This window comes from Musca domestica, unplaced genomic scaffold (assembly GCF_030504385.1).
Source record: "Musca domestica strain aabys unplaced genomic scaffold, Musca_domestica.polishedcontigs.V.1.1 33, whole genome shotgun sequence".
Classification (NCBI taxonomy): Eukaryota; Metazoa; Arthropoda; class Insecta; order Diptera; family Muscidae; genus Musca; species Musca domestica.
Window position 1 is genome coordinate 8,531,334 of NW_026712312.1, and position 14,627 is coordinate 8,545,960.

At 31.4% G+C, this 14,627-nt stretch overlaps 2 protein-coding genes across 2 annotated transcripts; one reads left to right on the forward strand and one right to left on the reverse strand.

Annotated features, from left to right (window-relative positions):
* The first annotated feature begins 5,117 nt into the window (after positions 1-5,117).
* Positions 5,118-10,391, forward strand: LOC101892153 (3'-5' ssDNA/RNA exonuclease TatD). Its single transcript, XM_005181498.4, has 5 exons — positions 5,118-6,018; positions 7,557-7,905; positions 7,971-8,082; positions 8,577-8,746; positions 8,806-10,391. Exons 1-5 carry the CDS (start codon positions 5,793-5,795, stop codon positions 8,942-8,944), a joined length of 996 nt encoding a protein of 331 aa, XP_005181555.1. The 5' UTR covers positions 5,118-5,792; the 3' UTR covers positions 8,945-10,391.
* Positions 10,392-12,754: 2,363 nt separating this feature from the next.
* Positions 12,755-14,044, reverse strand: LOC101892320 (isopentenyl-diphosphate Delta-isomerase 1). The gene is made up of 2 exons (XM_005181499.4): positions 13,654-14,044; positions 12,755-13,566 (listed from the first exon to the last, which is right to left on the reverse strand). The coding sequence occupies exons 1-2, from the start codon at positions 13,966-13,968 to the stop codon at positions 13,111-13,113; spliced, it is 771 nt and encodes a 256-aa protein (XP_005181556.1). The 5' UTR covers positions 13,969-14,044; the 3' UTR covers positions 12,755-13,110.
* Between the last annotated feature and the right edge of the window lie 583 nt (positions 14,045-14,627).

A 14,627-nucleotide genomic window follows, 5' to 3' on the forward strand; every position in this document is an offset into this window, starting at 1 on the left:
GCAGTGAAATTTGACAAGGTAAATTACAGAAAATGCAGCTATGGGTATGCTTATTTGATATGGCTTTTTTTCCTAATTTTACCATATTTAAAACATATATTGAAACAGCGTGTGTGTTTTTTTAATTTATTTTTTTTTACATATGTATTGTCAAATTTTCCATATGGAAAAGCTGCACACATCGTGTGATACATGTACGTCATTTCCGTTGTGAAATACAAGAGTAACGTACATGGTAAAGGAATACATATAGATGCATCAACGCTTGGGAACATTGATGTGTCAAAAATATTAAAATGTTTATTTTTTTAATTATGATATGTACAATTTTTGCAAATTTGAAAATGTTTTCATTCAAATGCCCAATTTTAAAATTAGTTTGGCAGTTCATTGTCCCAACAGCTGCATCGAAGCGACTGCCTGCATTCTTCTACCATGATATATATGTACTTTTTCGATCACAGCGAGCCCTACTTTCATTGGAGAAATATTAGGAGTGTTCTAGAACTGCAAGAATGTAAAAGTTTTTACTACGATAACCGATTTCCACTTAATAAAATCGAAAAAAAAATTGCAAAACAAGTAGAATCTTGCACGTACTGGAACAATTATTTAATCAAAAAAGTTGTTTATTTATTGTGTGAAAATATCGAAATATATCGCTGCCGTACGAGCCAATGTTGAGAGGTCCCCAAGAACATCCCAAAAACGCCGTTCTCAGCAGTTGGGCATGGCTCGGTCCACTTTACAACGGATTATTCGCATTGATTTGCATTCGTTCCCGTACAAAATTCAATTGACGCAAAGAATGTTGCCTGCGGACAAGCCTCGTCGATTGGAATTTGCCCAAAAAGTCATGGGTCCGTCGAATATGGGCAACCCTGTGTTATAACTTGTTTAGAAAATATAGTATAATCACAATCACAAAGGAAATAAAAAACACATGCACATGTGCGATAACATGAATTATGCCATATTTAAAAAGGCAGCTTTGACATTCACACGGAAATACACATGGATAATAAAAGTGGCGCAAATATGTAATACTCTTATCGTCTAATCAGCTTGATTAAGTAATCTGGAATGTTATTATTTGAACGATATGCATGATATGCATTTTTCAAAAGTTTTTACAAATTTGAAAAATTTTTCATTCAAAATTTTCAATTCCAAAATCGGTTTAACAGTTCATTGTCCCAGCAGCTGTGTATTAGAAGTGTTGCCATACATTAATTATGTCAACAATAAAAAGTAAGTTCAATACCTAAAAAGATATAAGCTCAAATCATGAATTCGGCGTGAAAATGCAACACTGTTGTTACTAGTAACTGACAACAGTTCTGAGAGTGATTTAAATGGAAGAATAGTATGGGATATTAAGTACACACACATTTCAGTGGAGCAGGAGTAGAGTCCCTGAATTTTGCTATTTTTTTAAATAACCTTCATGGAATTGTTTATGTCAACGTGAATATGGGATTTTAAGAAAATATTAACAACAAATAATAATTAAAAAACAAAACAAAAAAATAGAACTCATACATTCATAGCTATTGTATTACCTACCTAAGTATGTATATCACTCAGTATAACAATAATCAAATGATAAAAAGAACATGAAAACAAACAACAATTGTGAAAATCGAGACATATTTAAAAAAAAAAAATGAAGAAAGAAAATACAATAGAAATACAGAAAGCACAAAGTAATGGCATACCAAATAGATAAATATATACGATATTTAGATTTATATATAAACATTTTTAATATGAAATTTCTATAAAAAAAGAAACAAATAAAACCAAAAAAAAAATATGGATTACATAAAATATATTTTGTTTACTATTTGAGTAATGGATAAAAACAAATACAAAATAAATAAATTATTTTATTAACAAATTAAAATTATAACTACTAACCAAATACATAACTCCACGAGTGTGTCATGGGGCGAGCTTAAAGCTCTTTTAATGGAAAAGCTTAAGAAAAAAACAAGAAAAGTACACATTGAAGCAAAGCAAACAATGAAACGACGCCATCTATAGATTAACTCTTAACTAAATAGCAAAAGAATAGAAATGTAACCAAACCAAAGAAATAGTAATTACAGTTACAGCAAATTCATTTTGTTATACATACAAATTATCAAATAGTAAAATAAAAATTATACAAAACACAAAATAATTGTTTAAATTTTTAAAAATATTTTTACTAAGAAAAGTTTTGTATTGTCTTGAACCTTCTCCATATATACGTCGAACAGAAATAAGTAACATTTTTAACGATTCTCCCGGTTTCTTTATATTTCAATTATGTTTGGAAAACTGTAAGATAGTAATACGTACTTAAACGGAAAAGATGAAAGGAACCCTCTTTTCCTATGTAAAAGCATGGTAGAATAAAGAGGTATAACAGTTTCGCCAATACTATTAAAACACAACCCTGATACCATGTCCGCTTTCTGTCAGAATTATTTGAAGTAACATGTAACAAGTATTTCTCCCTTACTAGATATTCTGTTTCAATTTTTCGCGAAAATTAAAGAAACACAACAGTAACAGAAAGCGGGCACACTTAGAGAAAAATGTAAACATCTGGTAACTCTGCAATACATTTTTATTGTGTCTGGGTAAAAGTACGTTTACATACAAATAGTAATACATGGTAAACCTGATAATTGACCAATCACAATAGATTTGACTATGGAAAACATACGTTAAGTTTAGTGATCAATTTTGTGTAAACGTTATATCAGACTAAATGCCAAAATCTGCCTACTGTTTATATATCTTTCATACTGTGATTCCATTCACAATACATCTAGATGATCAGCTTCTGTAAATCCTGTACCTATTAATTGTGCCATAGTTGCCAGATTTGATTGGTTGCTGTGTTTTTTTGAACGATTGCGACCATGCTGCCTAACAAATGTATTATTGTAATTGAAATCACAGAACAAACGAAAACAAATAGCCAGATGAGAGATTCAATATAAAATGGTCGATAATTTTTCTTTTTCAGTTTTATGTATATTTTTACAAAAAAAAAAAAAAAAAAAAAAAAACAAAACAAAAAATGAATTAAAAATATCCATTTTATAGCCCAAGAAAAAAAACGAAAGATTAAATATAACAATGTTTACATAAACAAAATATATGTATTCCCTACCTATATTGAAAAGGATCCCGTTTAGCCATAAATTAATCGAAATACATAAATAATATTTTTTTTTAAAAAAACAACACCTACAAATAGGAAACTGCTTCAAAATGCAATGCCACTAAATTTGCATACATACATCTCTATATAGAAAAACAATATTAGCAGCATACACAGAAATAAACATAAAAATATATATATTAAAAAAAAAGTTGATAACAATAAATACATGGTTTAGAATAAAATACAAATATACATAGCTTTAAAAAAAAACATCACACGTACGATGAGCGATGGGAACGAAACCAAAGAAGATATACATAAAGTGAATCACAAAAATAATTTGCGAATTAGATTCGATTTTAAAGTGACCTTTTTTTATTCAGTTCAAAAAAGTTTCAACTTTTCGTTGGACAAATAAATGTGAGAATACATAAAACGCTTTTTTGACTGGCTTATGTCATCGTCTGGCTTCTTCGGAAAAGATCAAAGAAGCGTTGGGACAAAATCGAACTAAGTCAACCTAAAACTCCTTTATTCCTCTACGGAGAAGCCAGTCAAAAAAAAACCTTTTATGTACTCTCACCTTTAATTCGTTTTGAAACATATGCTTTTGTGACTCACTTACATGTATATCGAAAATAACAGTCTAAACTAATCACACATAAACAATTTATAAATATAAGTAAATTAACAAAAATATATTTATATTGTATTATAAGTTACATACATAAATACGAACATATGTATATCTGTATAACATTGTAAACAATAAACCAAATAAAACAAAACATCACTACTTGTATGAGAACAATTGTACTTAAACATTGTTGTTACAGAAAAAAAAAAACAAAATTAAAATATACCGGCAGAAAAACAACAAAAATAAAACCAAATTACATTTAAAAGCAAACAATTATTGTTAAATATCGGTTATTTGGAGTTCCGCTTATAGGTGAGTAAAAGAGGTAACATGGTAGAAGAATACAGGTAGATGCATTAACGCTTGGGAACATTGATGTGTCAAAAACTGTTTTGTCAAACATAAGTAGATATTTATAAATTTCCCTGTACGATTTATATACGATAATAAATACAAACGCGAGATTGACAGAGATGAGTCACAATCAGAAAAAAAATTATTAACCGATAGCAATAGCTCTTTATTCTAGTATGATTTCCATGTGTTATTTGCATCTCAAGTCCATATTTTAAAACCAGCTGCAATCTACTTTTCTCTGTCCGGTCTGTAAATTCACTTAGAGTGACTCTGTTTTCCAAGAGATGATAAATGTGAAGAATTTATTAGATTTTTATTTAAATGTTGATGTTGAATCGAATATTTATTGATTTCATATGAATAACTATCATAAAATCAAAAGGAATATTAATAACGGTACCAAAAACAAAATTTAAAATGTCTGTGCTATCATTTTACTTTGAATGCCATAGCGAAGTATGAAGAAGCATTGTTTTGGTTGTTGTTTTTTATCAACACGCATACACAAAAATCACGACCTACGAAGTCAAACAGTAGTGTTGTAAAATATAGTTCATTTATTCAGCTCTATGAGCTGAACTAGTTCATAATTAAATCGTCCGGATTTGAATCGTTGGCGAGCCTGAATGCTGAGTATGGACAAGGAAAAACAAACTTATTTTTGAATATAAACGAAAAAATTAACATAATGAATTGAAATTGTTTTTTCTTTTTTTTTTTTTGTTGGGAGTTTCATTTTCGCTTCAATATTTATTATCATAATAACAAAAACTAAAAAATTCAAAACATATTACAGTTCCTATCACTTATGGCAGTGGACGACATATTAACATTATTTTCGAAGAATTCTTTTTCGATATCGAAAGAGAAAAATGATTTTAGTTCAGTGAGCTAAATTGACTCATTTAGTTCACATGCTCATCTCAATGAATCGTTCAATCGAACTAGTTCGTTCGTGAACTATACAACTCTAGTCAAAGCCAGCAGTCGAAGAATTGAGTCGGAGAGTTCCATAAAAGATTAAAAATTTCCTAATAACAAGAAATACAATTGATAATAATATAAAACAAATAATACTAATCGACGACTATTTACATTGATAATCAGTTATAAATAAGATAAACCAAAAACCACATATAATAAGGGAAGAAAAAGGTGCTTCTTTCTGACGACATTGACGGACACATAATTTTCTTTCATAAGCTAATTGAATTTACACACACACGCACGTACGTACGCTCATACTCATCGATAATATATACGACGTCGTCGAAAACGTCTTCAAGACACATTGCTTGCAAAGGAAAATCACACAGAAGAGTGAAGAGTGGCGGCCAACCATCCGACAAAATAAATTAAAACAATAACAAACATTTCGTCATTGCTATTTTCGTCTGGTGGAAATAAAGCAGAACGAACTTAACGCCTGGCAGCCAGATCCAAATCGGTGAACAACTCTTACTAATATAATCGACGAGAGCCTAAAGACTGAACTAACAAAACGCTATTAGCAAACGGCGTGTGGAGCAGAGGTTTTTGTTGTTGTTGTTATTGCCTCATTACATAGTATTGTATATTAGTTTACAAGGAAAACGTATTAAATCAAATTCTTCGATTCCATTGGACCAAATCATGGCAACCCAAACAACAGCTAACACCAATCCAACAGAGAGTGTTCCAAAAGTTGTTGGCGGGGCAGCTGTTAGCGCGGATGAAGTAACATCAGAATTAGGTTTTGATATGGAAGATGTGAAACATTGTTTTGACAATTTGATTGTCATTGACGCCGGAGCGAATCTAACCAACAAGAAATATAGCCGTGATTTGGATTCCGTCATACAAAGAGCCAAAGATGCCGGTAAGTGATCACACATTGTAACCTTCAAAGTGACCAAGAAGTGTGATGGAGGAATGTATGGAGATTATTTTAATTATTTAATTGACCTACGAGTCAGGGTCGTATGGAATTTTTGTGTGGGCTGCGGGAGATGGGAAGCCAGCAGCGAAAGTGTTGCTTCACAAACAAATTAGAAACAGTTGCAAGTGGAATATATTTTTCTTCAGAGGAGTGTTGTATGGGATATTGCATTTCACAGGAAATGATATCAAAACATATAGGTGACAAGCCCTTACAACCTATTTCTTATCACAGAAAGTTGTTATCAATTTTTAAACTATTACAAGAAATATGAGAAAATACCTAGGTAGGTTTAAGTCTAGGTACATGTATTTCAATTTTCACATGTTAGAAGGTCTTATTGGAACCAGTAAGATTTTGACTCGTTTAATAAGATTTTTCCATCCGCGATTTTGTGAAAAAAAAAAACAAAGAAACCAAAATCAAATTATTCTAGTTAATAATATATGAAGCTAGCTCTCTAAAAATATGGTTTCATTGATAAATTGTTAATCATGTTTTTAAGATCGTGATTATGGGACGCATTCCTATTATCGCCCACTTGAAACATAAATCTCTAAATGCAATATCAAATGAATACATACAAATTATAATATTAGAATATTCTTCGTAATAATATTTGCATAATTAGCCAGCACCCCGCAAAATGACACAGTTTGCCAAATAAATATTTTAGAACCAAAAAATGTTATAATTTTTCAGTTTTGAATTACATTTTGTCCCCTTTTTAATGAATTGGTAAATTCAAATAGCACGAACAAAGTTTCGATTAAAACTTGAAAATATTTAGTCGACAAACTGTATATCATAGATCTTGTTGTTACTACCCTACAACAATACCGAAATAAAATTCTTATAAAGCATCTTTGCAATCTTATTTCCACATTGTTTGCAATGAGTGTACCAAACTAAAATATTTATTTATTTGCCTACAAACATACATACCTATGTATATGGCAATATATGTTCACAAATAAATATATTTTACGCACATTGTACTCTGAATACATACATACATACATGAATACATGTCATTTTTGTTATGTGATGTTCTCTGCTAGCTGACGCCTCTGATCATCAATGCTTTCATAAAAAGAAAAAGAAAAGAAAACATGAATAGACTTTATGGTTATTTGTCTCTTAGGGCGTCGCCTTGTTTTGCGGCTGCCGTGTGGCTGGATGGGGAGTGTGGGCGATCGATGTGACCTTTTGTTTTTGTTTACTTGTTAGTCGCTTTTATACAGGAGATGCACATACACAATATGCGATCTAAGTTTATAGAGTATAACTTAACTTGATGTTAAATGTTTATATGTAAATTTCCATTAGCAGTCCATTGAAAATTTTAAATAGATTGGTCATGGCGAGGCAGTGCATTTCTCCCTATGAAAAAGTCTGTTTTATGTTATATTATTAAGTGCTGTTCACTTGAACAAGTAATTTATGTGTTTTTTTTTTTTTTTTTTAATTCTATATAGGAGTACAAAAAATTATGGTACCCGGCACTTCGGTAAAGTCAAGCAAAGAAGCCCTTAGACTTTCACGCATTTATCCCGATATTATTTACTCGACTGCTGGCATACATCCACACGACTCAAAATCGATAATCGAAGATCCGAGCAGCTGGTTCGAATTTCAGGAAATTGCTGCATCGCAAGAATGCGTTGCTATTGGACCATGTGGTCTAGACTATCAACGCGACTTTTCCGAACCAGATGTACAAAAGGAGATCTTTGAAAAACAGCTACTTTTGGCAAGCAATTTGGGCAAGGCCATATTAATTCATGAGCGTTCCGCACAGCAAGATGTACTCGATATACTAGACAAGTAAGTGCTGATGAAGTAAAATTTAGACCTATATCGAATATTTTGAAAATATTTTCATTTTTCAGATTCGAGAATTTACCACCAGTCATTGTTCGAAGCTTCATGGGTACCGCTGAAGAAGCAATTAAATATTTAGATAGAAGGTTCTATATAAGTTTAACTGGTTATTTATGCAAGGTAAGAGATTATTCTTGATTTTAATAATCCATGTTTTAAGAATTCTCCTCAAAATCCTTCGATTTGCCAAATTTATAATAGAATCTGTTGGGGAATAAAACAGGGCAGAAGAAACAAATTGAGAGATGTATGCCAGTTGATTTTTCAATTGTGAGCAAATATTAAACGATATTTGAACACTTTAGAATCGTTAACTAAATATGGGTTTTTGAATTATGAGAAAATGCCGATGTATTTAGTTTTTCGGATTATTTGCAAAAAACTCTAAAATGCGATTTTCTCTTCAACCACAAATCATTTTGAATGCTTTAAAATACCATTCGAATTTATAATATATTCTGCAGTAACTATATTTTCAATTTAACCTTTATCTTTCATACAACTTACATTTGAATATATGCAACTCAATCGAGTTAAATTATAGAAAGGAATTGACAAACATGTTTCGTATATATTTTATTTTTAAAATTTATTTTTTTCTTTTATTTTTTTAGGACAAATCAGACACTGGCGTTCGTCGCCTACTGGATAATGGAACCTTACCTTTAGATCGCCTTTTGGTAGAAACAGATTCCCCATTTATGTATCCAAATACACGTGCTTCTAAGCTTCCACAACATGTCAAGACTGGCATTACTGAACGCTCCTTATTGTACTTACATAGGTAAGCGGTACTTAAATTGAAATGCAAACTGAAACAATCTAAACATTTTTCATTTACAGATACTGTACATTTCAACGCAATGAACCATGCAGCCTGCCCGCTATTGTGGAAATGATTGCCGCCTTTATGAAGAAGTCGGCCGATGAAGTGGCTTTAGCAACAGCTTTTAATGCCCTCAAATTATTTGGACTTTCCTAAGGACCACCTTCAAGTGGTTAATAACAAAAAAAAAAAAAAAAAAAACGAAAAGTGGTGTTGTTTAATAGTTTTGAATGTTTGCATGCAACATACGTAACACACACATACATACATATTTTTTACATATATACTGTGCCAAAAAAACACACACATATAAATCATTTGCTTAGCAAAACAAAACAAAAAATTCAACAAAAAAAACAATACTAAAAAACTCCTTTGAAAAAAGGAAACGAGACTAAATGAGTGCCTTATAAAAATGAAATGCAACTACCACTTTAAAATTATTTTAAGTTAGACAGAAACCAATCATACGACGTCTTATCCGTGCGTTAACTAATCACAGCTAACACTAAGACGATAAAAACACCTATAGCTTAAGTTTGCAATCAAAGTTAACAATTCATGGCAAATAATGTTACTTTATCAAAAGTTTACTCATAGAAAAATGGTGTTAAAGTTTGCCATTAATTGTTGCAAAACTCATTTTTGAACATAAAAAAATATCTAATCGAATTTCTTTATTTTTATAATTAAATGCATACATAAACATTTAGCTTTAAGTTAACAAGGGAAGTAATTTGTTTAATGCCATGGCAAAGAAGAAGAATGATAACAACTAAATCAATTCATCAAATACTCGGAGACTGTGCACACTCCCACACAAATGTTAATGAATTGTTTAACCATTCAACATGGACAACAATGGATGGAAATGCTAATTAGCGTTAAAAACTAACAGCTGCAGCTTTGTTTTCTTTTTTTAATATTATTTCTTTTTATTATTAGTAATGCCAATTTTTGGTAACATTTTTGTAAATATATTTTATTTGTTTTTATTTTTTTTATTTTTATCGTTGTGTTCCGATCTATTCGTTTAGTAATCAAATGACTAAATGAAAACATAATTCTAAAAGAAACAAAATATACATTTAAGTATGTACTTTAAGTGCTATTTACATGAAAATATTCATTCAATCCTTGGCGAAACGAATGCCGACAAATTGAGGATGAATCAAGATATCCATAAACAACACACATTTATTATTACACCACATTTTTTTTATATTTTATAAGTCATTCATCAATATCATGCATAAGCATGCTTGATATGAAATTGTGATCATATAAAACATAAAGCTATTTATTTTTTATTTTTATTAGTTTTATAAACAATTTTTTTATACATACAAAGCAACACATACTTATATACCTATCTACAAAATCTGAATAAAAAAGAATTCATTACATTGTATGTTAAAAATGCGGATTTTAATTGAAACATACAAACACCCACATATATTTGACAACAATTAGTTTTAAGAATAACACAGATGAAATGTTTAATGTGAATAAAAGGTTTATAAGGTTTGTTAATAGAGAAATGAGAACTTTAATAAAAATTATGGTGTCGCCTTTTTACAAAAAGGGCAGCTAAAACGTTAAAGCGCTCTGTTTTGTTTTCTTATTTAAATTCCGCATCATACGTTAGATAAAGGTAATTAAAAAACAAGTAAAATTGTATCAGTCGTTTTTGCCCCCCAGCCGTGACTTATGATCATTCAAACTGTTGACTCTTTATGGGGGAAGTTCCGAAGCAGTTGGTCAATAATGAACAATTCGTATCTGACCTAAGACTGATAAAAATAGACTGATAGATGCCAGATTTGGACTATATCGACTACTTCCTATACTTTATATGAAGTATGTTCAAATTTTTAAAAAAAGGTGGAGATATGCGTGAGGTAATGGTAGATAAAGATATTTGTATGCGCAAAGTTGCAAGAAAATCGAACATTTATAACCAATTTTATGCGAAATCATAAATTCCGATAAATTACATATTCATATCAGATTTCTTGTTAAGAGATATATTTAGATACAGCAAGTTATAGATATAAGTATTGGATATAATTTGTAACAGTATTGGAAATTGTGACCCTTTGTGGGTGAGGTACCAGAAGTGGTTGGCAGATGTATCATCTTAGCAAAAATATTTGGATGTGCGAAATTTGAAGGAGTTGGATGATTTTTCGCTTTCTTTGAGAGTTTTGTTTTTTTTTTTTTTTAATTTGAACCCTATGTGGGGAGGTACCTGAAGGAATGATGCGATCTCTACCATCTTGTGTTGATGGAAATATTGAGATGTAACAAGTCTGAATGTTGACCCATTATGGGGTCAAACCAGGCCATCATGGGCTAATAAAAATATTGTGATGTATGTAATTGGAAGAGAACCGAATGCTTATTTGGGATTTTATGATCGTTTTGGTTATTCAAAATTTTAACGATTTGTGGGAGAGGTACCAGAACGAATGGTCCGATCTCTACCATCTTTATTCCGGATCTTGTGTTGATGGAAATATTGAGTTGTGCCAAGGAATGAATGGAAAGAGATGTTAATTTCGGGTTTTACCTTTATTCAGACCTTCATGTATATTCAAAAAGTTGACCAGGAGGTACCAGAAGGAGTGGATCGATATATTCCATTTTCACACCAGACCTTGGAAGAATAAAAATATTGTGATGTGAGTAATTTGAATAAAATTGGAATCTTATTTCACATTTTATAAGAGTTTGTTTTGTGGGGGAGGTATTGGATCGAGTAGACCGATATTGGCTATTCTCGCACCTGATCTAGCACTGATGCAAATAAATTATATTTACAAAGTTGGAGCAAAATTGGATTATCCTTTCTCTTTCTGTGCAGTAAATTATTTTCTTTGAAAATATTGACATTTTGTGGGGGACCAGAAGGAGTGGACCGATATTGCCCATCTACGTTTGACAATAGTATTTCGATGTACCACGTTTGATAAAATCGGATACTCCCTTCGAAAGTTATCGCGCGCACCAGCCAGACAGACAGACGGACATCGCTAGATCGACTGAGGGTATAATTAGTGTTGTAGAAGTACTGAATTATGTCTAAAACATAATCAAGTTTTAACTATCAGAAGGGAGTTATTTTTCTTTTAAATATAGAACGTAACCAACTGTAATTTACAACAATTAATGTTGCGTACACGAAATTACATACCTGTCGCATTTTAGCCAACGTAACGAAGATAATTTTCTTTTAAATTGCGTACCTGCCTTTAGGAGCAATTAGTACTGTGCATAAATAGCAGATAATTTATCACACAATTACATAATAAACAACTAATTAAAATGTAATGCTAACTAAGTCGCTAATTACGAATGGATTTAAAGTAGAATAAACTAATAAGAATAGTAGCACAACGTGATAACCTTATCTTGTTATGTTTTCCTAAAGACAAATGGCTAAAGTTTGAATTAAAATATAGCGCGTTTTACAGTTGACTGCGTTGGATTGTTCGTACATCGTTTCAAGACAGTTTATTTCATTACAAAATGATAAGTTTCTTTACGCACTTCATAAGAAATGAGGGCTTTAATACATAACTTTATATTTGTAATACATAGGCCTGTAAAACATGAAAAGATAAATGGGTTATTTGGGGACTAGAATAGACTTAATAAAAATATTTTAATGCAGTGGTATGATTTCACTTATCCAAATTAATTTTTAATGTTTTCGCTTGTTAATCAAATAAACCCAAATTGCAATTTCATCAAAACCTTGCAAAAAGCAAGAGCCTTCAGCAGAATAGAACGAAAAGTGTTCATTCCAAAATTAATTTGAGTAGAAATTCTATATGTCTGATTATTTTAGTTGCAGCATTGCATCGAACGGATTTATAGATGTTCGTCTTTCTAACTTTAGCTAATATGCAAATTCAAAATCTAAAGTCTATGAATCTACTTAAACATTCACCCAATGGAAACTTCTAGTAATGGCACTCAGTTTATTAGGTCATATCAATATTAAGTTACAAGTTTAGATTATTTTAAAACAATTTTCTACTCGGTTTTATTATAGGTATAATTAAATTGTAATTTTTAAAACATCTGTGTCTCATTAAACAATTTCCTCTTTAATAGTAATTTTTATTTGAAATTACTTGTCATTAGGGATTACATATTTGGAAAGGAAATGAGAAAGGCAAACATTATGGCCAGTAACATAAGAATATTTGAGATTTCTTAGTTTTATGTGCAAAAAAAAAAATAAACGTAAACTGTGCATTTTAATTGACATGCCTTCATGTTTCGTCAATTACGTCTTTTTAAACATTGCATCTCTAATAACGATGTATATTCTTGTGATCTTCGAACTTTTTCAGCTGATGCAAATTTGCCCACCACAATTGTAAATGATTGTTTAATATTAGCTTAAACCATGGTGTCAAGGGGGCATCGAATTTTGAGATCTCCTCATCAATATTCTCACGTTTCACAAAACGAACATCGCTCACTTCATTCATATTTGGTTTGATGTCGACATCTTTCTGCAAAAATAGAATGTAGTCGATCTCATGTTCACCCCATACACCATCTCCAGTATTGGCATAATGAATCCTTGTCAAGTAGTGGAAGTTTTCTGGTCGTATTTGGTTGGTAGGTATGCCCAGCTCATAGTTCAGTCTTCGTTGGGCAGCCTTGCGTATGCCAAAACAATTCACTTCCTCTCGTTCCACTTCGATTTCGTGCAAAGGATGACTGCAACAGGCATTTGTATAGGTACTGGGGAATGTGATCTGAGCAAAAGAATAACAACAAACAAGGTGAAAGTCATCATTAAGTAAATAAATAATTAATGTATTTGTGTATGGCTTACAACTCACCTTATGATCTGACCTCTTTTGAACCAACATTTCTCCCTTCGTATTGAATAGAAACACAGAGAAAGCGCGATGTAATTTGACTTGTTTACTTTGTGGATCTACTCGGTGACAATCCGCCTTGGAAGTATGTCCAATAACTTGGTCATTTTCATTCACCAAAATGCATTGTTCCTCCAAAGCCAAGCGTTGCAATTCGTCGTGTTGTTTTGGTTCCGATACCGAGGCATAGCTGACACAACTCCTGTTTGCCGCCCTCAGCGGTTGACAAATGCGTCTGGTCAATGCTGTAATCATTCTGGCAGAACTTGTAATCATGTCCGCCTTCACTTGGGGAGCACCCTTTTAAAGCAAAACAACGAAACAACTCGCTAGGGTTCTAGAGTGTCGAAACAGTCTGTCTTATTTTATCTCAACAAAACAGCTGTTTGTTCACTCACAGAACAAAGGAACGAGAGCCAAATTATATTTATTAAGCAACAATCAAAAGACAACTTTAACCAAAAAGTAGATATTATTTAGATTTTTAACTATATTTTCGAATTGATAACAACTGTAGAAAAATATCAAGGTATTGTGGACCTACCAGCTGACTTCAATTTTTTTCTAAGTGAGTTCGACTTCTGAAAATGAAAACGAGTAAAAAAGCTGTAAGTTCGGCCGGGCCGAACTTTGAATACCCTCCACCGTTTAAAAAGAATTTGGCAATTTCAAAATAATAAAATCCGTTAATAATTCTGCTAAAATCTTAAGAATATCGAATGTAGCCGTTATATTATCGTAAGCCACTACAATACTCAAAAGCGAAACTAAAAAAAAAATCGGTGAAAAATGTAATCAAAATACTGAATAAAGGGAGCTATACCAAAACGTGGAAATGCACAGACAATTTTTTGTCATAAGCTGTTGTATCCGAACTTTAAATACCAAATTTGAAACGATTGCGGCGAACAATATCGCTAAAATCATCAAAGTAC

Coding starts and splice junctions, on each gene's coding strand:
- LOC101892153 (XM_005181498.4), top strand. CDS start 5,793: ATGGCAACCCAAACAACAGCTAACACCAATCCAACAGAGAGTGTTCCA. Junction 7,906..7,970: donor GTACTCGATATACTAGACAA/GTAAGTGCTGAT, acceptor TTCATTTTTCAG/ATTCGAGAATTTACCACCAG. Junction 8,747..8,805: donor TCCTTATTGTACTTACATAG/GTAAGCGGTACT, acceptor TTTCATTTACAG/ATACTGTACATTTCAACGCA.
- LOC101892320 (XM_005181499.4), bottom strand. CDS start 13,968: ATGATTACAAGTTCTGCCAGAATGATTACAGCATTGACCAGACGCATT. Junction 13,567..13,653: donor AAAAGAGGTCAGATCATAAG/GTGAGTTGTAAG, acceptor TCTTTTGCTCAG/ATCACATTCCCCAGTACCTA.